Source organism: Amphibalanus amphitrite, unplaced genomic scaffold (assembly GCF_019059575.1).
Source record: "Amphibalanus amphitrite isolate SeventyFive unplaced genomic scaffold, NRLGWU_Aamphi_draft 000016F_arrow, whole genome shotgun sequence".
NCBI lineage: Eukaryota > Metazoa > Arthropoda > Thecostraca > Balanomorpha > Balanidae > Amphibalanus > Amphibalanus amphitrite.
The window spans coordinates 584,236-608,197 of record NW_024881512.1 but is presented as its reverse complement, the minus strand read 5'-3'; the positions used below and the strand labels follow the sequence as shown (position 1 = coordinate 608,197).

The window sequence follows — 23,962 nt, the reverse complement described above, 5'->3', positions numbered from 1 at the left end:
TCTACGAATAGAAAGCAAGGAATGTCAGTAACGGGCTAGTGGTAAATGTAAACACATCCTCGATCGAAAAATCTCCATTCCAGCGGACAGTAACGGCTACTGGAAAGTAGCGAGTGAGAGATATGCTATTGGTTTAGAGGAGAACGCCAAAGAAAAGTCGACACCAGCCCAGCTCAAACCAGACAGACTGCTTTTCTGTTTATCGGCGCCGTCAGCGCTGATGTAGGACACCCTGCTCCCCCTATTTACCGGCGTGGTCGGCGCTGATGTAGGACACCCTGCTCCCCCTGTTTACCGGCGTGGTCGGCGCTGATCAGGGGCGGATCCAGAAAATCTCCAAGGGAGGGGCCATTAGAAACCAGGAGGCCCCCCCCCCCATAATCCCACCTGTTGGAGGCCCCATCTTCCCACTTGTTGGGCCCCCCCCCAAAAAAAAACTGCGTCTATTGAGCTTATCTAGCTGTTCAGGCAACATCTCAACATCTGTGCAGGCTTGGAGGCCCTCTGTGCAGGTTAGGAGGCCCTGTAAAAGTGGTCATCTCTGTGAGTATAAGAGACCTCCAAGTTATGAAAAGCCAGAAAAGCTTTACCAATCTTCTAACAAAGAAGTCTTCTCAGCTAGTCTTCTAAGAAATAACTAAGTGGGTAGGTTAAAAAAAAACTCATCGGATTTCGGCCACTTTATTTTCAGGAGGCCCCCTTTTCAGCTTTTTAACTTTTTAACTTTTTATTTCATTTTTGAAAAAAAATCGGCCAAGGGCCCCATGGCCCCCCCTTGTATCCGCGCCTGGCGCTGATGTAGGAGACACTGCTCCCCTCCCCGTTTACCGGCGCCGTCAGCGCTGATGTAGGACACCCTGCTCCCCCTATATACCGGCGTGGTCGGCGCTGATGTAGGACACCCTGCTCCCCCCGTTTACCGGCGTGGTCTGCGCTGATGTAGGACACCCTGCTCCCCTCCCCTGTTTACCGGCGTGGTCGGCGCTGATGAAGGAGACACCACTCCCCTCCCTTCCCTGTTTACCGGCGTGGTCGGCGCTGATGTAGGACACCCTGCTTCCCCTATTTACCGGCGTGGTCAGCGCTGATGTAGGACACCCTGCTCCCCGTATTTACCGGCGTGGTCGGCGCTGATGTAGGAGACGCTGCCGTCCTCATTGGTGACCTGCAGCAGTCGGATGACGCCGTCCGGTCCGGCGGCCGAGTCCGGCACGTGCACCACCACCTCGCCGCTGTCCTCGACCACCTCCTCATAGCGCTCCACGCGCTGCTGGGCGGGCAGCGGCGCCGGCAGGGGCGCCGGCAGCGCCGGCGTCACGGCCACCACCTCACCGGCCTGCGGCGGGGAGGGGGTCCATTCAGAACGCGGAGTCTGTGGCGGGACTTGTCCATTCTTGGTCCATTCTTAGTTAAACAAAACAATGCAATATGAGCACGATTGAGCAGTCATCAGGCAACATGTATTCCAAATATTTCGCATTATTTAAAACGAACACATAATGTTTTTAACAGTGGGATATCCGTGGAGCAGCCAGCATGTCTTACCTCGTTGGTGAACGGTTTGATCATGACCTTCATGCGCGGTTTCTTTGGCGCCGCGCCCTCGTGGGTGGGCTCAGCGCCGTACGACATCCCGGCCGGGAGCACCTCCTCGAAACAGCCCAGGACGGCATTGTACCGGTGCAGGCTCCCTGTGAAAACAGCCAGATCAATGAGCAAAAAAGCACCCAGTGAGCTGCCCAAGACCTAGGTGAACAATACGACAATTAGCTTACCACTACAAGTTCATGTCAGCCATAAATTCAATGGCTATAGTGTATTTATATAACGCACACATGGTTAAATATACAACTAATATATAACGTAGAATCGTTTCAGATGCATACATAGTTAATGTTATGTTCTTAAACAACGAATACATGAAGTTGGTAATGACTCACTGTTGAATTGCCCATAGCCATGATCTCCAGTACGATAAGTAGGAGTCTTGATGTGGAACTTTGGCTTTTTATTCCACTTTGTCATCATTCATGGGTCATGTACCTGTGGACACAATGCAAAAAGCAGAGGGTAAAAACATCATCTGAACAGTTCAACATAAATGGAACTCATCTACTTCTGCTTTTACTTATAAATTACCGTTAACCCTTGGCGTGCTGGAAGGAAGCATTTATACGCCCCCTTCAGGTGCTTTTTCTTAATCTTTTCTGCATATGTTGTGAAAAGTTCAGAACTGGGTCGTCTGAGGTCAGGTCATCAGGTCATGTCTAGTGACCCTATCTCAGAAAAAGTTCAAATGCTCGCCATAGCTACTACACCGAATGAATGATCACTTTGAAACTTTCAGCAATGGATAAGAGTAACAGTATGTATAAAATGCATATCTGTAAAATGTAAATATGCCGGTCCCGTAGTTCAGTTGGTAGAACGCTGGACTCCGCGTGGTGAGAGCACGCGTTCCCGGTTATACCAGTCCAGGTTCGAAGCGCAACGGGCGCTCGACATTTATGGGCCTCCTGAAAGGTATGGTTGCGGTTGGTGGCAGGCCGTAGCCAGGCAAAGTCAGTGAGGGGACCGGCCGTGCGCGGCTATGTGCGCACGTTAAACTTTGGGCTCTAAATTCTGCCATAGAACTGGAATTGCGCGATCGGAGGGTAGAGGGCAGGGTCACCGCAACACGCTTCGCTTAGCGGTGGCTCTGACCTTGTGAATCCTTCCTATCAAAAGGTTTGGACTAAATTTATTTTTTAAAAATCTTGGAATTTGGATATCTGTGACCTAAAGTCAGGTCAATTTTGTGAATCCTCCATTAGGTATAAGTCAATGGGAAAAAATTTGAAATGCGCCTCTTTTGAATGAACCTCGTTCTAAACACTCAAATATCATCTGCTTCAGCTTACATGTTAACATGATACACTGAAAAATTGGAAAATTGCACCAGCGATTCCACTGGGAGTGGGATACCTGAGGTCACTTCAGGTCAGAAAAAAATCCCCAGCAGTTTTTTGACCATTACTTTTGAGTGACTGACAGACATCCTAGAGCGATGAAAACACGTAACATGTGTTCAGCTCGACGATACGAATCAACTGATAAGCAATATCACTTTTTCTGGTCAGGTCATGACCTTGAACTCAGAGTAGACCTGATGTCAATTTTCAAATGACCTTTTATGGTTAAAATTTAAATTATAGTAAATTTATTTTGACGTGTCTCAATGAGAGGAACATGATGCTGGCAAAGTAAATGTTGTGCCTTCATTCAGTCAAAATAAATTTAAAAAAATCAAGCAAAAAGGGCTTTTTCAGTTTTTATCCTCCAAAGGCTAATATGTTGATCCCAGACTGGAAAGAATACACGTTATGCCGAATTTGTCCGGCGTAGTGGCGGGATTGCGCCGAAAATTTCAACGCACGTCCGGCGTAACTTCGCATGCGCCGAATTCAGCGCATGGCGGCGGACGAATTTTTCGGCGCAGGGCGGTTGCATAATTTTTTGGCGAAAGACGGTCACCGAATTTATGCGGTACGCTGGTCAATCTAGCAGCAGATTCGCCCCGCGGGCGGCTCTGGAGAGGTTGCGGAACGAGACGTCCCCGCCCCGGTCGTCGCGTGCTCGAACTGGCGAGCCGCCCTGAGTCTACTCGGCGGAGGAATGGCCGCCCAGGTGAGGCCTCAACCTTCGGCGTAGAGATAGGTATGGAAAATCTTGTTGAATGTCGCCAAGCGTCGTTAAGCAATAGCAGTGGGAAGGAACCCAATGCAGTATCGAGGGGAATGAGAGCGCGGACGACCTGGCAAAATAGGCGGCCGCCCTGCCCTCAAACGCCCGATCGCTGACCAGGGCAGTTCATTGTGCGGCCTCGCATCAGTGGCGCGACAACTGCTCAGAATCACTATTCAAGCCACTCCTCGGGAGCACGCCGCCGCTCCCTATCCCCGGAGAGGACCGAGAGGATGCCATTTCGGTGCACCAGGTGAGGGCGGGCCACCGGGGCCGCTCCCTTCAGTACGGCAGTGAATCGGCTGTCTCCACTCCGCCGCGTGCCAGCAGTGCCCAGACAAGCGGTGCCCAGCGGCGCTCTGCACCGTGAGCTGAGAAGAGGCTGATGTGCCGGAGCAAGTGCTGCTCCGCTGCCCGGCCCTCGCTGGCTCCTGCCGAGGTATTGGGTTTACGTGGAAATAAAAAACTCATTCGAACGCTCAAACATGGGAGAGCGTACAATGACAAGGCCCCGAAACACTCTGTCTGGTTGATATAGCCTTGATCAGTAGATGTGCACATGTGTTTTTTATGAAAAGGCTTAATTTTCGCACAAATAGGCACCTAATTTTTGGCGACAATCATGCAGAAATTTCAGTGCAAAATCGCTTGCGCCGAATTTCGGCGCAAGAGGGTCAAGAGGGAGGGTGTTTTCCAGTCTGGTGTTGATCTTAGGTCAAATCTGAGGACATGTAGGCCAAAGAAGCCAAGGACATGTCTGTCCCGTAGCTCAGTTGGACCTGGGGGCGTTAATAACAAATGGCAGATTGTGCTCCAATTGCTACAGAGGCCAACTCGGATGCCAATGAAGACATGCTTATTGTTATTGGTATGAGGCAAATCCCATGAGGCATGTTTAAATTATAAAGGAACTATGTTGCAATATGGTATGCATGTTACAGTTTGTATCCTATTTTACTAAGTTCATTCTTTGTGGAGGCATCGGCATTGCTCACTAACGACCGTTGATTATTACGGAGCGAGCGAAGCGAGCGGAGTCTTACGTAGAATAACGGAAATTTCTGAGTATGAGCGGCCGGGGCCGGCCGTGGTCACGATTCTGCGACGCTTATATCTCAGCAACCACTTGACCGATTTACATGCGGTAATTTTTGTAGGGTAGCTTCATTCCTTCTACCAAGTATTGGACTATTCCCGATGCATGTGGGTGACCCCTTATGCACGTGCCACGTGCAAAACGAAGAGGTGTCACTTTTGTAATTGTTGCAATATCTCGGTAACTACTTGGCCGATTGCGCTGAAAGTTGGCATGCAGGTAGGCACCCACTAGGCAATGCATATCCATGTGCCGGAGTTGGGGTGCTGCTGCACGTGCGCACGTGCAGGGGTCGATTCCAGATCTCAAAAACGGCTGGACCGATTGCGCTCAAATTTGGTACATGGCTAGGGACCGGTTAGTAGGGTGCGGTGCAAAAGTCAGTTGGGACCCATTTTGCACATGCGCACGTGCAGGGTGCCGCTTCAAGATCTCGAGAACGGCACGGCCGATTGTGCCCAAATTTGGCACATCGTTAGAGACCGGTTAGTAGGGTGCCGTCACCGTGCACAAGTCAGCTGGAGGTACCACCTCGAAATTTCGCACGTGCAAGGCTCACCCTCTCGCTCGCTCCGTTAGTCGCCCCAAAAGGCGTTATACTGGTAGGTAGTTACCTACCTCGGTTACCTCCAGGTCAACCTACCACGCCTGAGTCGGAGTCCCTGTAGAGTCTATACCTAATCGAACTGCCTCGAACTCGAGCTTCGTATGATTGGGCCGGCAGAGCTTATTGAAATATCCACGAAATATCAAATATCTTTTTACTTGCACCGTCTCCTATCTCAAATAACAAAATGGGTCTTCCTACGAAATAATAATGGCATAAAATGTAGAGCAATAGAGGAGAAGCACGAGCAGCTATTGAACAGAGCCGGAGAGTTTGAATATGAAATTCACCAATAAGAATGGATTGGTTGCTTGAAAATGACGTCAGCCAGATATTTTAAAATGTCATTTGTTCAATAAGTTGGCAATAAAATGCAAATTCTTTGATTTATGCATCATAAGACGCTCAAAGTTAAGGTAAAAAATGACTGCGGAAAGATATTCAGAGCTTTGCATGGTATCAAATCGGCTTTGCACGAAAAAGCCAAATACCGCTCGCAGGACACACGACAATTTAGATCAGACTATCAGACATTTCTGTTTCATTTCCTACGCATAAAAGACAAATGTTGATTTAGGGATAAATGAAAATAATTTAGCACTAGCACCTTTGACTAAAGTGACGTCACGGCTAGTCCCGTATTGAAATGAAATGGAGTATTTATCTTTCAAGATAATACTAACAAAAAATGACAAATTTCATCGAAATGAGACATAGATTATGCACAGGTCGACCTTTTGAGCATATCAAGCTCATAACGTTGTTTCCATAAAAATCGCTAGATAGGTATCAAGAAATGCTCTCATTGGCGGATCATTTTACGTATTTAGACCATATTTAGACCTCGATTTAGAATAGCAACCTTTCTTCCATACCTTGCCTGCTTCTTGATGCAGTGCAAGGCCGTATAAGAGAGGTAGAATCATCCCGCGATTTCCAATGGACCGGTCGCTAAGCATTAGCGTGACGTCACTGGTGGAGACCGGGCGGCGCCCGGCTCCAAGCTGTACAGTCTGTCTTAAAAGTACCGCGCAAAGTGACGAGTGGATCCATCAAGCCTGACTGATGAAGGACTGCTAAATTTAAGTCACCGAAGCAATGGACATCCTCGTCCATTCCCCAGGTCAATTGGTTCGGTCACTTTTAAATTATAGCAGTCCCTTCCTCGGTCAGGCTTGATGGATCCACCGTCACTTTGCGCGGTACTTTTAAGACAGACTGTACGTCTGGTACATTTGGCACCGTATAGTTGTTATTACAGAACGACGAACGTAACGACAACTAATGACTCTTAATAACTTTTTTACTTACCTAAAGCTGATTTCCTTGCCGGTACATTGCCGACCCGAGCCCCAGGGTTGATAATCATGGGATGGGATACGGGTCGGATGGGCGACCTCGCGACGGGAGGAGGAACGATTGCTTCCGCACCGCCGATTGCATTCTCTATCTGCACCCGGGAGGAGGGGATGCAGGGGGCACGTGCCCCCATCGGATCAGGGGGCCTCTCGGGCCAGAGGGGCCTTGCGACGCCAATTGGCGGCTGAGGGTCCACGCTGGCATCTTTCGACTCAGAAGGGCCCCACAGGGCTCGGAAGAACACCTTATGTGCTCCGAAGAGCCACACTTCTCTCAATAAGAGCCTCACACCGGCTTTTTAGTGTCCCTTGTCGGCCTTTGAGGGCCCCTTGCCGGCTTCTCAGGGCCTATTGGCGACCTCTGAGGGCTACTTGCCGGCCTCTGAGGGCCCTTACCGGCCTATCAGGGACCAGCAGCTCTAAGGGTTCCACACACGCCTGTGATGACCAGCTAAACCAATGGCTGAAGGCCCCCACAACGGCGCCTGCGAGGGCCCTCACCGGCGGCTGTGAATGCCCCACACCGGTGCCTAGCTGAGGGCCCAACACTGCCACCTCTGAGTGCAGCCGGCACCCCTGAATGAGGTCCCGAAACCAGTACTTCTTTAGGCCATATATCGGCGGCTCTGGGGGCTCAACGCCGGAGTCGCATCGGACGGCCACACACCGGTGACTTTTGAGGCCCCACACCGACGACTCTGAGGGCCCCACTGGCGTCTGAGTGTACCTTGCTGGTCTCTAAGGACTTCACAGGGCTCCCGAAGGCACCGCAGACAGAGCCCCTTGTCGGTCTCTGAGAGCCCCTGTCGGCCTGTAAAGGGTTCGAACCAGCAGCTCTAAGGATCCCACACCCGACTGTGACAACCCCACACTGCAGTGTCCCTGAGGGCCCACAACGGCAACTGTGAGGACCCTCACCGGCGTCTCTGAGGGCCCACAGCGGCACCTCTGGGGGCCCCGCACCAATGCCTCTAAGAGCATCACACCGGTACCTGTGAGGGCCCACACCAGTTGCAGTGCCTCCAAAGGCTTCATAACCGGCGGCCCTGAGGGCCCTACACGGGTGATTTTGAGGGGCGTACCGAAGGCACCACACAATCCCTTAGTCTCGCTGAGCTTCTATCCCAATCCCATACCGGCTTCGATCCCAATTCCGGCTCAGCTAATTATCAGCCTCCCCCCCCCCCCTCCATGGGTCAGCAGCGCCGCGCCGGTGCCGGGGGCCAGCGCCATCGGGGCGGCATGGTCGGCCACGCGCACTCAGTGGTTAGCGCTTAGCACCGCCGGCTAGCGCACGCCCGTTGTGTTATCGGCCGTGAACCGCTCCAAAACGGCTGCAGTAACTGGTCCATATAGGTAGTAAGCAGATGCAGAGATGCAGGTGGATTGATGACCGGCAGGCTTTTGTGTTTTACGAGGGTGAAGTGTCGAAGTCGGCTGCTAAGTGGTGAGCGGATTTTATCAGATGCCGGTTCACTATGACCTTTTTCCGGGTCCTGGTACCCTGACGCGCTCTTGGAGAGCCGAATCACAGCAAAACTCCATCCACGACTGTATCTATACGGCTTACGCTTTTCTGAAAACGTCTGCGTTTGGCCTGCTACGGGCCCGGCCCGGCCGGCCGGCCGGCCGGCCCCGATTGGCGGTCCTCCAGTGACATCACCGGTAGTGTTAAGCTGATTGGCGAATAATACATGGGAAGAACCGGGACGACATCCCCCTGATGCAGCGTAACCGGACAAATCTTCGTATGGCAATTCTTCGTCGCGCAATTCCTCGTCCGCATTTCTTCGTCCGCAAATCTTCGTCGGCGCATTTATTCGTGTCGCATAGCTTCGTCTCGCATTTCTTCGTAAGCGCAAATATTCGTAGCGCATTTTTTCGTATCCGCATTTCTTCGTACGCGCATTTCTTCGTCAAGCATTTTTTCGTCCACGCATTTCTTCGTCTACGCAAATCTTCGTCCGCATTTCTTCGTCCACGCAAATCTTCGTCTGCGCATATCTTCGTCCGCAAATATTCGTCCCCGCAAATCTTCGTCCGCAAATCTTCGTCCGCATTTTTTCGTCCACGCATTTCTTCGTCTACGCAAATCTTCGTCCGCATTTCTTCGTCCACGCAAATCTTCGTCCCGGCAAATCTTCGTCCGCAAATCTTCGTCCGCAAATCTTCGTCCGCAAATCTTCGTCCGCAAATCTTCGTCTGCAAATCTTCGTCCGCAAATCTTCGTCCGCATTTTTCGTCCACGCATTTCTTCGTCCACGCAAATCTTCGTCCGCAAATCTTTGACTGCGCATATTTTCGTCCGCAAACCTTTGTCTGCGCTATCTTCGTCTCCGCAAACATTCGTCCACAAATGTGGTTCAATAAAACCATGAAGAAATATCAGACCATCAAGTGATTGACGAATTTAATGCATGGAATGGATGATCGAAACTTTTGAAGTCAGGTAGATGAGGTCTGTCAGGTGAAGCTATTGTATTTGGGAGCCGAGAATTGTAACATTCCATATCATTTGTGTCCCGGACATTCTTTTTTTCGCGGTCGATGAATGACAATATAATCTCTTGTACCCTCGCCGGCATAGGCGGCGGAACGGGGAGGGGCACCGGGGCACCGTTCCCCTCTTTAATTTTGGCCTTTTAACAGTAGCCCTATGGGGCATGGGCGTTGCATGGAAAGAATGGGACTAAAAGTCGGCAGTGCCGTGCCCCCCCCCCCCCTAATTGAAGGTGTTCCGCCGCTACTGCTCGCCGGACCTATTTGTTTTCTACATACACGCCGGCCGAGGGGGGCGGGTACGACCCCCCCCCCATCGACGTTCATGGAGCTAGCGCGTCGCGGAAAAAACGAGCGTGTGCGCCGTTACGAGACGCAGAGATAAATACCTGATTTTGAGGCCTTCTAGGTCAGGGGTCGGCTTACAGCCCGCGGGCCGGATCCGGCCAGGAGGGTGACGGTTGGATCCGGCCCGCGACCATCTGACGTCCGGCCCGCGCAAGTTTTGTCTAGAAGTAGAATTAGACTAAAACACCCGCAAATGGTGTTTATAAACTCATGAAGTGTGCGAAGGAAGAACTATTGTGCCAAAGCACATTTAAGTCACTTTTATATCGGAGTCGATTTCTGAAGGAACCGCGGGGCGCGGGTCGGAACACGATGTAAGTCGCTGATACCAGCCGCGGGCCGGACGTCAGATGGTCGCGGGCCGGATCCAACCGTCACCCTCCTGGCCGGATCCGGCCCGCGGGCCGTAAGCCGACCCCTGACCTAGAAGGCCTTAAAATCGGGTATTTATCTCTGCGTCTCGTAACGGCGCACACACTCGTTTTTTCCGCGACGCGCTAGCTCCACCAGTGGCGAAACGGCGATGGGGGGGGGGGGGTCGTACCCGCCCCCCCTCGGCCGGCGTGTACCTATGTAGAAAACAAATAGGTCCGGCGAGCAGTAGCGGCGGAACACCTTCAATTAGGGGGGGGCACGGCACTGCCGACTTTTAGTCCCATTCTTTCCATGCAACGCCCATAGCGCTACGTCTGTTAAAAGGCCAAAATTAAATAGGGGAACGGTGCCCCGGTGCCCTACCCGTTCCGCCGCCTATGCCGGCGAGGGTACAAGAGATTATATTGTCATTCGTCGACCGCGAAAAAAAGAATGTCCGGGACACAAATGATATGGAATGTTACAATTCTCGGCTCCCAAATACAATAGCTTCACCTGACAGACCTCATCTACCTGACTTCAACAGTTTCGATCATCCATTCCATGCATTAAATTCGTCAATCACTTGATAGTCTGATATTTCTTCATGGTTTTATTGAACCACATTTGTGGACGAACCCAGTAAACATGCCGACGTCGGCCCGACGTCGGCCGACGTCGGGGTGACGTCGGCAACTCGGCATCGGCATGCCGACGTCGGCCCGACGTCGGTCCAACCTCGGCACGACATCGGCTGGACGTCGGATATGCCCGCATGTTCCGACGTCCAGCCGAGGTCCAGCCGACGTCGGGCCGACGTCGGACCGAGATCAATTGCTGAGGTCCAGCCGACGTCGGGCCGACGTCGGGGCGACGTCGGACCGACATCGGCCGCTGTTTTGACCGTTACAATAATATAAAATGCATGTTTCATGTTTCATAAAGAGCTTCTGTATTCAAAATATCCTCAGGAAACTAAAATCTTCCTCCACGCCGCAACCGCCTGATCCGGACTGGACGGGAAACTTTATCCCATTTGGGATTGCCCGTAAGCCGAGCTCGCCCGTAGCCGGGAGCGGTGAGTGCTTGGGGGCTGCTCGGCCTATCCTTTGGTCAGGCTCAGCCCCGGCAACTCACCAGGGCCGGGCCCAGTTCATATAAGGCCAGTCGGCAAGTGTCACTTTGCCAAAGTGCCACTTATCAAAGGGACACTTTGGGAAACGTTGGTGCAGGTGTGTAAGAGTGGCTATGTGAATCCATTGTGGGGTCGCTCTTTCCAATAAGTGTCACGTAACAGCAATGGGACCAGGGGCTCTATATGAACTGGACCCAGGGTGCTCGCCAAGAAGACCAATGTCTCCATCCTATCATCCTTCCGGCTCTGAAATGGTCTTGTCAGACCGAAAGGGCATAACCCAACAAAACAAGCTGAAATCGCCATCTGGCTGCGTGGTATAGTGGTTAGCGCACTAACCTCGCGTTCAAATGACACGGGGTTCGAATCCCATCGCCGGATGATGCTTTTGACGTGTTGTCCCAGTAAAAATGCCGACGTCGGCGACTGGAGGGCTCGAATCCCGTCGCCGGTTGATATTTTTGGCGCGTTGTCCCAATAAACACGCCGACGTCGGCCCCGTCGGTCCAACGACAAACGATCTCGTCAACCTCGGCAAACGACCTCGGCCCGACGTCGGCTCGACGTCGGCTGGACTTCGGCTGGACGTCGGAACATGCGGGCATATCCGACGTCCAGCCGATGTCGGGCCGAGGTTGAACCGACGTTGGGCCGACGTCGGGCCGAGCCTCGGCCCGACGTCGGGCCGACGTCGGCATGTTTACTGGGAATGTTTGCGGAGACGAAGATAGCGCAGACAAAGGTTTGCGGACGAAGATTTGCGGACGAAGATTTGGTTGGACGAAGAAATGCGTGGACGAAAAATGCGGACGAAAATTTGCGGACGAAGATTTGCGGACGAAGATTTGCGGACGAAGATTTGCGGACGAAGATTTGCGGGGACGAAGATTTGCGTGGACGAAGAAATGCGGACGAAGATTTGCGTAGACGAAGAAATGCGTGGACGAAAAAATGCGGACGAAGATTTGCGGACGAAGATTTGCGGGGACGAAGATTTGCGGACGAAGATTTGCGCAGACGAAGATTTGCGTGGACGAAGAAATGCGGACGAAGATTTGCGTAGACGAAGAAATGCGTGGACGAAAAAATGCTTGACGAAGAAATGCGCCGACGAAGAAATGCGGATACGAAGAAATGCGCTACGAATTTTTGCACCTACGAAGAAATGCGAGACGAAGTAATGCGACACGAATAAATGCGCCGACGAAGATTTGCGGACGAAGAAATGCGGACGAAGAATTGCGCGACGAAGAAATGCCATACGAAGATTTGTCCTGGAATCCTGATGCAGTGTGCAATCTTGGTGCAATCAGCAATGCAGTGACGCATATATTTTGGTATTATAATTATCAATATAATTTATTTGAATAATTAAGATTGAGTGATAAGTAAAAGTACAGTGCAAAGGACATTTGAAGATTCTTAGTTTTGGTGCTACTGCTTTGCCTAGGTAGGCGAAACATTTTTGTTTTCACATTTTTTGAAACATTTTTGTTCCTGGGTACCTAAATGACTTACCTGACCACGTGTCGTCGACCATCAAGATGTTTGCCGACAACGTGAACGGCAAAGATCAGCCTGATGGTGCACCCGATGGGTGGAACCGACGACTGAGAAGAAGAAGAAGAAGTACAGAATTGTCAGCCAGATTTCAGATGCCCAAACACTCCAGAGAGACCTGAGCTCTGTTCGCACCCTGTTTATTTATCAGCAGGCTGCGACCATGCTGCTACTTCTTGGCTCCTCATTGGTCGAATTCAAGTGGTCTATTCGCTAGACCAATGAGAGGCCAAGCCGCGCCAGCAATAACTTCCTTATATGGGGAAATCCGACAGCACACTGATATGAAAACAGCGAGCGAACAGGGCCCTGGATGCACTCATTGAGTGGTCGGATTGTTGGCAACTTCCCTTCAATCGCGTTAAATGCGTTTCCCTGCACTTGGGTCGCCAAGACGACAGGCAGGGGTATCATATGGGAGGCACCGAGCTTGTACCGTAAAATGGGGTGTTAAGGGACAGTGGGGTGCTAAGGGACAGTTGCATGGGAAAAACTTTGAGTCCTATTAACTTCCTAATTTGAGAAGGTTCAATAAAAACTTCAGTGTGGTAGTTGACACTGTTTTGCTCTTGACCATAGGATACAATGGTATGGATTTTCATGCAAGTGATTTGGTTCAAAAATGGATTTGAAAATCATGCTACATTTTCACAAAATTGAAACATCTCCAAAACCCTGTGTGTACCACATAAACTAGTGGGTGTACAGGGAAAATGAATGCATAGGTGTATTGTCACATGTATTGCACATGTTTCCTGAAAAACTTGTGCAAATCCACCCATTCATTCATCATCCTCTTCCTCTTTTCCGGATACATGCATATTTTGAGGTGGACGTGGGGTGCTAAGGGACAGGGAAGAAAAAATAAAAAATAATATCTAAATATAATTTCATTAAGTTTTCTTTCAGTGGGAATGGAAAACACCAAATTCCACATAAAATGCTGGCAAGTTCATGCATTTATCTCTAACACATCTTAAGTTATGTAACAAAACATCTCAACACTCGCTTTTACAATGATGGGTCGATGGAGACTGATGTAGGTAAATGTGATGTCATCATAAAAAGGCTAAAATAGAGAGGGCAACATAATGACAAGTGACTAGCTTCAACATGGGTTTTATTGATGACAGAAGGGTACTTTTTTGTTCTGTTTACCTTATAATTAGCACATTTTCCACAAGCGTAAACTGCATTACACGTAATTGACTAAAAAGGTCATGAGTGGTGAATGAACCTGACTTGTTTTGTGACAGAATATGCAAAACATTTCAATAAATAAATTGTGTGCCCTTCCACACCCCAATTGTGGGCATTTGATGACCATTTCTTGGAATAATATAGGTGTCCCTTAACACCCCACATTGGGGTGCTAAGGGACAGTGATGAAAAATAATAAAAAATAATATGCAGGTATAAATCATAAAAACTTTAATGTGGCAGGCATGTAAAGCACCAAATTCCACATAAAATGCTGACAATTTGATGCTTCTATCTCCAACCCTTCTTGAGTTATATAACAAAACACCTCAAAACTGTCCCTTAACACCCCGTTTTACGGTACAAGTTTTGGTGGAAAAGGATCTGGGGGTGCAGATGGACCACCGGCTAAAATTCCGAGAGCAAGCGGCAGCCGCCATCTCCAAGGCTTCCCACATCCTAGCAGTCATTCGGCGATCCTTCTGTGTCATCAACGAAACCACGTTGCCGCTGCTCTTCCGGACAATGGTCCTCCGCCCTATCTGGAGTATGCCAACGCGGTCTGGGGGCCATTCAACAGAGCGGACCAGAAGCAGATTGAAAGGGTCCAAAGGAGAGCCTCAAAGCTCGTCGCCAGCATCCGCGAACTCCCCTACGAGGCGAGGCTCCAGACACTTAACCTGCCGCCTCTCTACTACCGTCGTCGCCGCGGCGATATGATAACGGTCTACCAAGTGCTCCACGGGGTAGTTGACGTTGACGCGTCCAAGTTCTTTACGCGAGCGGCGACGTCCCGGACCCGTGGACACACATGGAAGCTTTCCAAGTCCAGGACCAACTCCAGAGTCAGACGAAACGCGTTCAGCGTGAGAGTCGTGAACGACTGGAATTTGCTGCCATCGACTGTTGTTGATGCGCTTTCAGTCGACTCATTCATGGCCAGGCTCGACAGTCACTGGGCACGCTTCATGCACATGACTCACCCATACGACTGAAACATCACACAATACAGACAAACAGCTCGACAGGTCCGGATCCCAGAGGCCAAGTGGCCTTTCTAAATTCCGCGATTTATAAGTGTAAGTATAAGTATATCGGAATTAAAACATGAATGGTCGGAGAGGCCTTATTTGTATTGACTGTAACCTTATTTAAAATAAATATTTAATAAACGTTAATATTTAAAGTAGATTTTTTAAATATTATTTCATTGTGATTGTAGTTAATCAGTTCTTCACAAGGTCTGGTCGGTCTTCACAAGGTCCTGATCGAGGCGGAACGCGTACAGTGTCCGGGTCATTAATGACTGGAATGACCTCCCTGCTCACATAGTTGAAGCGAGATCCTTGAATGAATTCAAGTCCAGGCTAGACCGCCACTGGGCCCACCTCCTCTATTACCATCCACTCAAACGACTGATGCAGTGATATCGTCTCTGAGCTCGATAAGTCAGAGTCCCACAAGCCTAACGGCCTTCAAAATTTTCGTACATCGTAAGTAAGTAAGTAAGTAAGTCTGTTTCACTGGCCAGCTGGAGTTCTAGCCTCTAGCTGCTCAGTTCTGCACAAACTGTGAACATCCAGATCACATTCATGACAACTGACATTGCAGGGACAGCGTGCTGAATGCACACTGCACAGCATATGCCATGGTGGCAGAAAGCGACTTTTTTCGCAGTGTGCTGCAGATCAGTGCAATGTTCTTCCGGCTGACCTGACCTCACTGATCTGACCATCATTCATTTTAAGATGCAGCTGAAATGTAGACTGATCGCGAGTTGTGTGGATGCTCATTTCTTATTAGAACAAACTGTGAATGGTTGCGTTGTGTGCTTTTATCATATTTCTTCATGTCATGTCATGATGTTCTTTTACTCACTTCATTGTCATCTTTTATTGACTCACTGGCTAGTGGCTACTGCCAAGAAATGCCTCTTTGAAGTCTGAAGCTGGTCCTAGATATTTGAGGGATAGTTACTAGGTACAATGTAAAGAAATGAATAAGTAAATGAGTAAATAAGTAAAAAATAGTTTATGGAAAAATAAAATAATGTTGGATGTCAAATTTTCTAATCGAGGAAATCCTATTTAAAAAAAATCCAGATATGTATGATGGAATAACAATTTTTAGTACCCATAGGCATTGTTGAGCAGTACATGGCATATTATGATCAATTAAACTGATCAATGACTCCAAGTAGGTATATTTGATACCCAATACCAATGGCATATACCCAGCTAGCAACCCAGCCAGCAAGGTTTTGGGTTTTGGGTCGATATGGCTCTATTCCAGCTTGCCAGTCTTTGCCGTAGCGCTCCGGAGTTGATATAGTTTCGGACCTAAGTCCGGCTAAGTCCGGCTTAGGTCCGGCTCCCTGTCACGGCGTTGCTACGGCCAGGCCTGGCTGCCTCGTTGCTGCTCCGTGCAGTTGAGGTACGGCACGGCTGAGTAGCATAAGTCCGGCTGTGGTGCGGGAGAGCTTTGGGATCGTGTGTCAGCTCCAGTAGAGCTCCAGACCTTGCCCGTACGGCGTACTTTGCCCGGAGTAAAGTGCCGGAGCTAGGCAGAGTAAAACCAGCTACGGTCCAGACCACTTTCCCCAGCCAGCAAAATTGGTCGGGGCCGTATCTGGTTTTACTCTGGCTAGCTTTGGCACTTACTCCGGCTGAAGTACGGACACGGTCTAAAACTACTGGAGCTGACAAACGATCCCGGAGCTCGCCCGCACCACAGCCGGACTTAAGCCGTATCAGCCGTGCCGTACCTCAACTGTACTTCAGCCACAGTAAGACAGAGCAGCTACGAGGCAGCCGGACCTGCCGTAGGGAGCTGGACTTGAGTCGTTGCAGGGAGCCGGACTTGAGCCCGACTTGGCGGTCCGAAACCATACCAACTCGGGAGCGCTACGGCAAAGGCTGGGTAACCGAAATAGACCATATCAATCGAACCCCCGGCTCTGACGGCTGTCGTTTACACCGGTCCAAGTCTGGCATGTCGGAGTTGCCGGGGCAAAACGGACTTGAGCCAAACTAAATTGCTGGCTGGATAGACAATAAACATGGCGCTGCTCGATCGCAGTTTATCAGCAGGCTGCTAGCATGCTGCTATTGCTTGGCTCCTCGTTGGTCGAATTCACGTGGTCTCTTCATTTGACCAATGAGAGGCCAAGAAGCGCCAGCAATAACTAGCTTCCTTATAAGGGAAAAACCGACAGCATGCTGATAAAAAACAGCGACCGAACAGAGCTCGTTACTCAACCATAGTAACACATAAAGAGAATAGGTAGTGCAAGTTCTAAGGAGTTCTTAGGTACCTAACTTCATAGCAAATGCTCTCAAATTTTCAGTTGCAACAATTATCTTTTTTTTTGTTCAAGGAGTGGGTTAACCCTCGCCGGCACAGGGGAGGGGAGGGGTGTTGCAACGTCCTCCAGGTTCTTCGCAAATTACTCGCGTAAAAAGTGGACGATCACGACGAAACTTTCAGTACCCTCGCGTTGATCAATTTTACACCTACCCTTCAAATTTCATTACCCCGACCCAAATGACCTTTGACCTGTGACCTACTTTTCGAGACCATGTTTGGCCGGAATCGCAGTTCGGCGTATATCGGCTCGCATTACCCGCGTTTTTGCAGTCTTTTCGTGGTTCCAAGCGTTCAAACATGTCATTTGATGTTGCTCCCATTCATTAGGGTGGATGTCAAGGTCACCTGAAGCCTGAAGGTCAGGTCAGGTCATTGACCTTTGATGACTTCGGTTCACTTTTTCGAGTTTTACATATTTTTAGGCTTGTTGTTTTTAGCTGAATTCGAATTTAGCAACCATTTGAACATAAACGAAAAAGTTTTGGTGCCTTCGTAATATGCTACGAATCTATCAGAGGCGGTTGACGCACTACGAATACCCGGCAGGACCTGACCCGACCAGGCCTAAATGCATAAAGACATCATCTGTGATCAAAGCTTACATGATATTCGTGATCAGCACCCCGAAAAACCCCTCAGAAGCCGTACTTTACGACATTCTGACAGGTCCCGATTTTCCCGACTTTTCGGTCAAATGGATTTTCCCGACTTTTGGGACCTGACCTGGAAGGTCAACCGATGACCTAGGACCTTAAAATGGGGTATCATCGGTTTCCTCTCGTCACGGGCAACACGCTCGTTTTTTTCCCGCGAAGCTCTAGCTCGATCAGGGGCCAAACGCGAGGGAGAGGTCGTACCACCCTCCCCCCCCCCCCTTGTGCCGTCGAAGGGCGCAAAATGGCCTGTGCCGGCGAGGGTTAATTGAAATTTAAAACATGGTGATGGGTGGTAGTGCTACTTAAGTTTCTTAGATTGCTTGCCTCTCTGACTTCTATTGCTTTAACCTTTTCCAAAATACCTAAGCTTTTGCATAAATGTTTTCAGGTGTTGAAAATGTCAGCCAAGATAAGCAAGAACAGTGCTGAGGAGGTGATTCAGGGTTTCAACAAGCTCCGCATTGAGCAGCGACAACTAGCCCAGAAGGTGGCAGAACTGGAACAGGAGCTCAATGAACACAGGTCAGTAATAGCGAGGACGCTCTAACTGCTTCCTATCCCCAATGAACATGGGCTTGTGTCACTAGGTAGGCTCAGCCTGTCCTGCTGCTCATCAAATGCAGGTCATTGGCAAACTCGAAGGTGCGTCAGTCCGGAGTATCGGCTGTACCCACCCACTTCCAGAGGCTGGCCACTTGCTTGCTTCTATTTTCCTTCATTTTCCCAACCATTTCACTGTTCGTTCTGCTTTTCGGCCACCAAGTGCTCTGTTTGATTTGTGTTTCTTCATTTAATCGTTATTTTTCCGTCAGAATGGTGATTGAGACGCTGACCGGCGTCGACCCGTCGCGGAAGTGTTTCCGAATGATTGGCGGCGTGCTGGTGGAGCGGACTGTCAGAGAGGTGCTGCCGGCGCTCACCACCAACCGAGACCAGGTGAGAGAGGTGCTACCGGCGCTCACCACCAACCGAGACCAGGTGAGAGCGGGGATAGAACTGTGAGAGAGGTGCTGCCGGCGCTCACCACCAACCGAGACCAGGTGAGAGAGGTGCTGCCGGCGCTCACCACCAACCGAGACCATGTGAGAGCGGGGATAGAACTGTGAGAGAGGTGCTGCCGGCGCTCACCGGTCAGCACCAACCGAGACCAAGTGAGAGCGGTTGGAAGACCGAGTCAGAGTGGTAGAAGGAGATTGTGTGAGCGGGAGAGGATCGGGGGAGAGCAGTGGAGGACATGGTGAGAGAGATGAGTAGACGGGCGGACATATGGATGGTGTACCAGCGATTCTTCGGCAGGGCACTCGTCCGGTGTAAGGTGTCCACCGTGAAGGTCGCAAATCGTCGGCTCACGCACGATGGGGAAAGATCAGCTCTTGTTTTGAGCGTTGCCCGTCTTTTTGCCGATAAGTGTTTTATGCATAACATATGATCGTTTTGAAACCAATGCTTGTCGCTTAATTGCCGCACTATCGTGTAGCCCGAATACCATCGTCGTTCATTCACGCACCGCCACCCTTCGATGACCGACTTTGGCGCTCCGTTGTCAGCTGACGCAGCTGATCGACCAGCTAAAGGAGCAGGTGCTGAAGAAGGCACAGGACATCGCCGCCTACCAGGAGAAGCACCAGATCCAGATCCGCGGGCCCGGCGGCCAGGGCCCGCCGCCGGCCGGCGACGAGCGCCCGGCGGCGGCGCGAGCGGCCGGCGCGGCCGGCGCCACCGGCGGAGGCGTCCTCGTCTCCCAGGGCCAGTCGTAGGCTCCGGAGTCCGGGGGACGGGGAGGGAGGGACGAGCGCCGCGCGCACACCGATGATAATTGTGTCTACCGTGTCATTCACCCGCTTGTTCTCATTAATTTGCCTAATACAGTTACTAGCAAATATATCTGACTGCTTGTGTAGTGTGCACCATGAGGGGAGGGGGGCGTGAATATTGTCAGGCGACGGTCGATAAGTGTGCGATTTCACAAGTGACTAATGCAAATGTAATCGGGGTCATTTGATTTTTAAAGGGTAGCAGTCTTAAATTTGTACAAAAATGCAATCTGATTTCCTTACGACACTTAAAATAGGTAAGCGTGCCGATCTCGGGAAGAAAGCTGCGCGAGTCCTCTTACCTCACTTGGTGCAAACTTGTCAGAGGCAATGTCAGAGGGAGGTTTCTTTTTGTCCGTCTGATGGTGGTTAGTTCACAAGGTTCACAAATCAAGATCAATCGCGGTGACCATGAAGGAAGCCGGATGTAGAATGAATCGCCGAAAAGGGTTCCAGAGATGTTACCTATTCCTAGTTATTGAAGCTACAGCAAATAATTTTTCCGCTGTCATGTCACCGTCAATTTTATAATGCATATAATGCATATATTTATAATGCTTGAGCCCTGACGGCTACGCGCCCTAATCCTACAAAAACAAGAACAAGTCAGTTTTATAATTTAGCAGCTGCAAATTCGGTCCGTCGGATTTCTTGACAATTCAAGCATTTTTGCGATCCTGCACTTCCTGCATGCAAAAGTTCTCTTCACCAATCAAAGCCGCCTTTTTCTGCTCTTCTACCTGAAACATTTTAGTTTGCAAAAATAGAACACTTTGAATGCCGCAGCTGCGTTAAGCTTTGTCGCATGAAGGCCTACTGTTGGAAACTTGGGAGAGAAATAAGCAGAAAGTGATCTGTCGGCTGGGTTTATAGGTGTAAAGGAATAAGTGTGTATACCTACTCTGTAATAAATTGAATGTCACCCTTTTTTTATATCAGTAGCGTTTGGACGCAATCGTATATACTGCCTTGGACGCAATTAGGGCACACAATTGCATTTAATATATCCATAGCTATAATGGCTGGAAGTGGAATGTGATTTTTTTGTAACATGAGCGTTAATGGTTCTATAATCAATCTACCAATTCGGCATCAATTAAAAACCGACTCATGAACTGCTATAAGAAAACCCTCATGAAATATGGTAATAGCAAGCCTGGCATGACATGAAGATTCCAGTTCAAGTTGGCAACTGTAGAGATTCGCCGCCATCTCGTATTGGTAAAATTGTAATCTAACCTGACCCAACCCTACCTACTAACCTACGAACCTACAACCTTCATACCTACAACCTACTAAATTACCCTCACATCTTCATGTGATGCCGGGCTTACTAAGACCAAATAATTAAAAAAGTGGCACTTTCTTTTTAGTCTGTGTCAGATAAGAGTTAGAAATCATCATTAGTTGGGGACAATGTTGGTGTTCATGTTGGTAAGGCAGACATTGTATGAGCTGGCATATGTTGTGACAATATTTTTGATTAATGTTAATCTATTAGGTACCTACACATTGAAGTTTACCAGCGGCACCATCACCTTCACCAGCATTGTTTGTCGAGTGGCCCCACCAACCTTGCATTGATTTAGAAAATAAGGCCATATGATGAAAGGACACCCTCTTCTTAGCTATTGCAGCATGACAAACAAGCACTACTTGCAATATTTTTCACCTAAATCGATTATGCCAAGCTATTTGTGTCAAGCCCTACTGCCAGCACATCCGCCTTCTCGTTTTTTTTACACTTTCATGCCCTATTGCCTTGAAGTCTGTTGGCAATGAGTGCACAGGTATCTGCATCAAGGAAAAGCTTCACTGCCTGATTGAGGCCCACTGATGAGATCTCATCAAAATTGTCGTGCTTTCCATTCTGCTACTTTACAATAGACTTTGATGGCAAATTACATTATGAAGCAAAGATAATGTGTATGACGCACCTGTTTCAGGTGAGGATGTCGCTGCTGAGTCGCCTATGCCGGCCTCTGGCCGCTGCCGCTGCCTCCCGGCCGGCGGTGTGGCGCCGTCTGCTGGCCACGTCAGCCGTGCGCCCGGCCAAGTTCTACGACTCACCTGACGAGGCGGTGCGCGACATCCCGTCCGGCTCGCGGCTGCTGGTGGGCGGGTTCGGCCTCTGCGGCATCCCGGAGACGCTGATCGCCGCGCTGCTGCGCTCCGAGAGCCGCGACTTCACCGTCGTCAGCAACAACGCCGGCGTGGACAACTTCGGCCTGGGCCTGCTGCTGCAGGAGCGCCGCATCCGGCGCATGATCTCGTCGTACGTGGGCGAGAACGGCGAGTTTGAGCGGCAGTACCTGAGCGGCGAGCTGGAGGTGGAGCTGACGCCGCAGGGCACGCTGGCCGAGCGGCTGCGCGCCGGCGGCGCCGGGGTGCCGGCCTTCTTCACACCGACCGCCTACGGCACGCTGGTGCACGAGGGCGGCGCGCCCATCCGCTACTCGGAGGACGGCAAGGTGGCCGAACAGAGCGCCCCGCGCGAGGAGCGCGTCTTCAACGGCAGACACTACATCCTGGAGGAGGCCATCACCGGCGACTTCGCGCTGGTCAAGGCTTGGAAGGCCGACCGCGCCGGCAACCTCATCTTCCGCAAGACGGCTCGCAACTTCAACCCTGCCATGTGCCGCGCCGGCCGCGTCACCATCGCCGAGGTGGAGGAGGTGGTGGATATCGGGGAGATCCCGCCCGAGCACGTGCATATTCCCAGCGTGTACGTGCAACGCGTCGTCTCCGGTGGCAAGTACGAGAAGCGCGTGGAGCGTCTGACGCTGCGCCGGCCGCGCACCGCCTCGGCCACCTCGCTCACGCCGGCCGCCCAGATGCGTGAGCGGATCATCCGCCGCGCGGCGTTGGAGTTCAAGGACGGCATGTACGCAAACCTGGGCATCGGTATGCCCATGCTGGCCAGTAACCTGATTCCTGCGGGCATGACGGTGCACCTGCAGTCGGAGAACGGCGTGCTCGGCCTCGGTCCGTTCCCAGAGGAGGGGAAGCAGGACCCGGACCTCATCAACGCCGGCAAGGAGACGGTGACCGTGCTGCCCGGAGCGAGCTACTTCGGTAGCGACGACAGTTTCGCCATGATCCGCGGCGGCCACATCGACCTCACCATCCTGGGTGGCATGCAGGTGTCGCGCTACGGCGACCTCGCCAACTGGATGATCCCCGGAAAGATGGTGAAGGGCATGGGCGGCGCCATGGACCTGGTGGCGGCTCCCGGCACGAAGGTCGTCGTCACCATGGAGCACGTGGCCAAGGGCGGCGCGCACAAGATCCTCAACGAGTGCTCTCTGCCACTGACGGGCAAGAACTGCGTGGATATGATCATCACGGACCTGTGCGTGTTCCTGGTGGACCCGGAGGAGGGTCTGACGCTGAGCGAGCTGGCCGAGGGCGCCACCGTCCAGCAGATCATCGAGAACACCGGCTGCGAGTTCCGCGTGGCCGATGACCTGAAGCCGATGGGTCAGGTGGAGGTGGCCGACCCCGAGTGACCTGGGTCGTGACCGGGTTACCGGTCCGGGCGTCCTAACGATCACACGGGCGTCCTAACGACTCACAGCCCTAACGAACGGCCGATGAGTAACAGGGTGGTGGCGGGTTTCTCTCTGTAAATAGCGGGACCGCCGCCGCGGTACACTCTGCGGTTGTGGCCTCTCTGAAGGCTGTCATTGGTCGCGGGAGAACGTGACTTTGATGCCATTCTACCAGTGCAATAGGGTGAAGGTGGCTGTTTTTCTAGCGTTGATTGCGAGCGAGTCGAGCGACACTGTCAGTTTGAGGTAAACGCTGTGGTCAGTGGAATGAGGCAGTTGTACTGTAGGTGTGGCCTAGCCAGACCCTTTCCGAAGTGTTACGCTGTGTTCAGTGCCGATACGATGGTGATAATTGTAAAATGTGTACGATGGTAACTGATGCAGACTGGCCAGCTGGATTGGCGATATATTGTGACGATGGAAGCTGTTTTGTGACGTGTGCCGATTAAAAGATGTTCGTCGCGGTTGTCTTCAGGAAGGTGTAATGTTGTATTTGAAGTGCGCTGTCGCGTCCGCTGTAACCGGTACGTTAGACTTTGCAATTAATACAGTTTTTGTATCTGCACGGATCAATTTCTATGTTCGACTAAGACATTACATATTCTGGTGGCGACCGGCCTAAACCGTTCGCTTACGACCCAATGGACGTTGGAGCGTTTAGGTATATCTTTACCTCTTGCTTTACGCTGCGAGTA

At 50.8% G+C, this 23,962-nt stretch overlaps 3 protein-coding genes across 22 annotated transcripts in view; 2 read left to right on the top strand and 1 right to left on the bottom strand.

The window, feature by feature from the left end:
- Window positions 1-20,324, bottom strand: part of LOC122387123 (zinc finger and BTB domain-containing protein 17-like) — a 30,951-nt gene extending 10,627 nt beyond the window's left edge. Inside the window, exons 1-5 of one of the 10 annotated variants that reach the window (XM_043377081.1) lie at window positions 20,019-20,324; window positions 12,639-12,730; window positions 1,941-2,043; window positions 1,546-1,691; window positions 1,117-1,336 (exon numbers count right to left, since the gene is read on the bottom strand). In XM_043377081.1, coding sequence (XP_043233016.1) covers window positions 1,117-1,336; window positions 1,546-1,691; window positions 1,941-2,028 — 454 coding nt within the window. In that variant the 5' untranslated portion in view covers window positions 2,029-2,043; window positions 12,639-12,730; window positions 20,019-20,324. Of the gene's footprint in view, window positions 1-1,116; window positions 1,337-1,545; window positions 1,692-1,940; window positions 2,044-5,437; window positions 5,959-12,638; window positions 12,731-20,018 lie in introns of those variants that run through there. The other 9 variants (XM_043377042.1, XM_043377058.1, XM_043377020.1 and 6 more) reach the window with 9 other exon arrangements.
- LOC122387169 (prefoldin subunit 2-like) lies at window positions 8,202-19,784 on the top strand. Of its 4 annotated transcripts, none has more exons than XM_043377109.1 (4): window positions 8,202-8,231; window positions 18,291-18,424; window positions 18,715-18,838; window positions 19,450-19,784. In XM_043377109.1, the coding sequence occupies exons 2-4, from the start codon at window positions 18,300-18,302 to the stop codon at window positions 19,657-19,659; spliced, it is 459 nt and encodes a 152-aa protein (XP_043233044.1). In that variant the 5' UTR covers window positions 8,202-8,231; window positions 18,291-18,299; the 3' UTR covers window positions 19,660-19,784. The 4 variants fall into 4 exon arrangements, with proteins under 4 accessions (XP_043233044.1, XP_043233052.1, XP_043233036.1 ...); XM_043377117.1 differs by lacking the exon at window positions 8,202-8,231 and adding an exon at window positions 8,501-8,512; XM_043377101.1 differs by lacking the exon at window positions 8,202-8,231 and adding an exon at window positions 12,391-12,457.
- A 58-nt stretch (window positions 20,325-20,382) lies between the features above and the next one.
- LOC122387094 (succinyl-CoA:3-ketoacid coenzyme A transferase 1, mitochondrial-like) lies at window positions 20,383-23,832 on the top strand. 8 transcript variants are annotated; one of them, XM_043376933.1, is made up of 2 exons: window positions 20,383-20,603; window positions 21,663-23,832. In XM_043376933.1, exon 2 carries the CDS (start codon window positions 21,669-21,671, stop codon window positions 23,223-23,225), a length of 1,557 nt encoding a protein of 518 aa, XP_043232868.1. In that variant the 5' UTR covers window positions 20,383-20,603; window positions 21,663-21,668; the 3' UTR covers window positions 23,226-23,832. The 8 variants fall into 8 exon arrangements, with proteins under 8 accessions (XP_043232868.1, XP_043232907.1, XP_043232887.1 ...); XM_043376972.1 differs by having other exon boundaries at window positions 20,501-20,565; XM_043376952.1 differs by having other exon boundaries at window positions 20,506-20,591.
- Window positions 23,833-23,962: the final 130 nt, after the last annotated feature.

What these genes read in the sequence shown, in the direction of transcription:
- LOC122387094 (XM_043376989.1), top strand. Translation starts at nt 21,639, where the DNA reads ATGTGTATGACGCACCTGTTTCAGGTGAGGATGTCGCTGCTGAGTCGC.
- LOC122387169 (XM_043377109.1), top strand. Translation starts at nt 18,300, where the DNA reads ATGTCAGCCAAGATAAGCAAGAACAGTGCTGAGGAGGTGATTCAGGGT. An exon ending in CAGGAGCTCAATGAACACAG is followed by an intron (nt 18,425 to 18,714) that starts GTCAGTAATAGC and finishes TTTTTCCGTCAG; the next exon opens with AATGGTGATTGAGACGCTGA. An exon ending in TCACCACCAACCGAGACCAG is followed by an intron (nt 18,839 to 19,449) that starts GTGAGAGAGGTG and finishes CTCCGTTGTCAG; the next exon opens with CTGACGCAGCTGATCGACCA.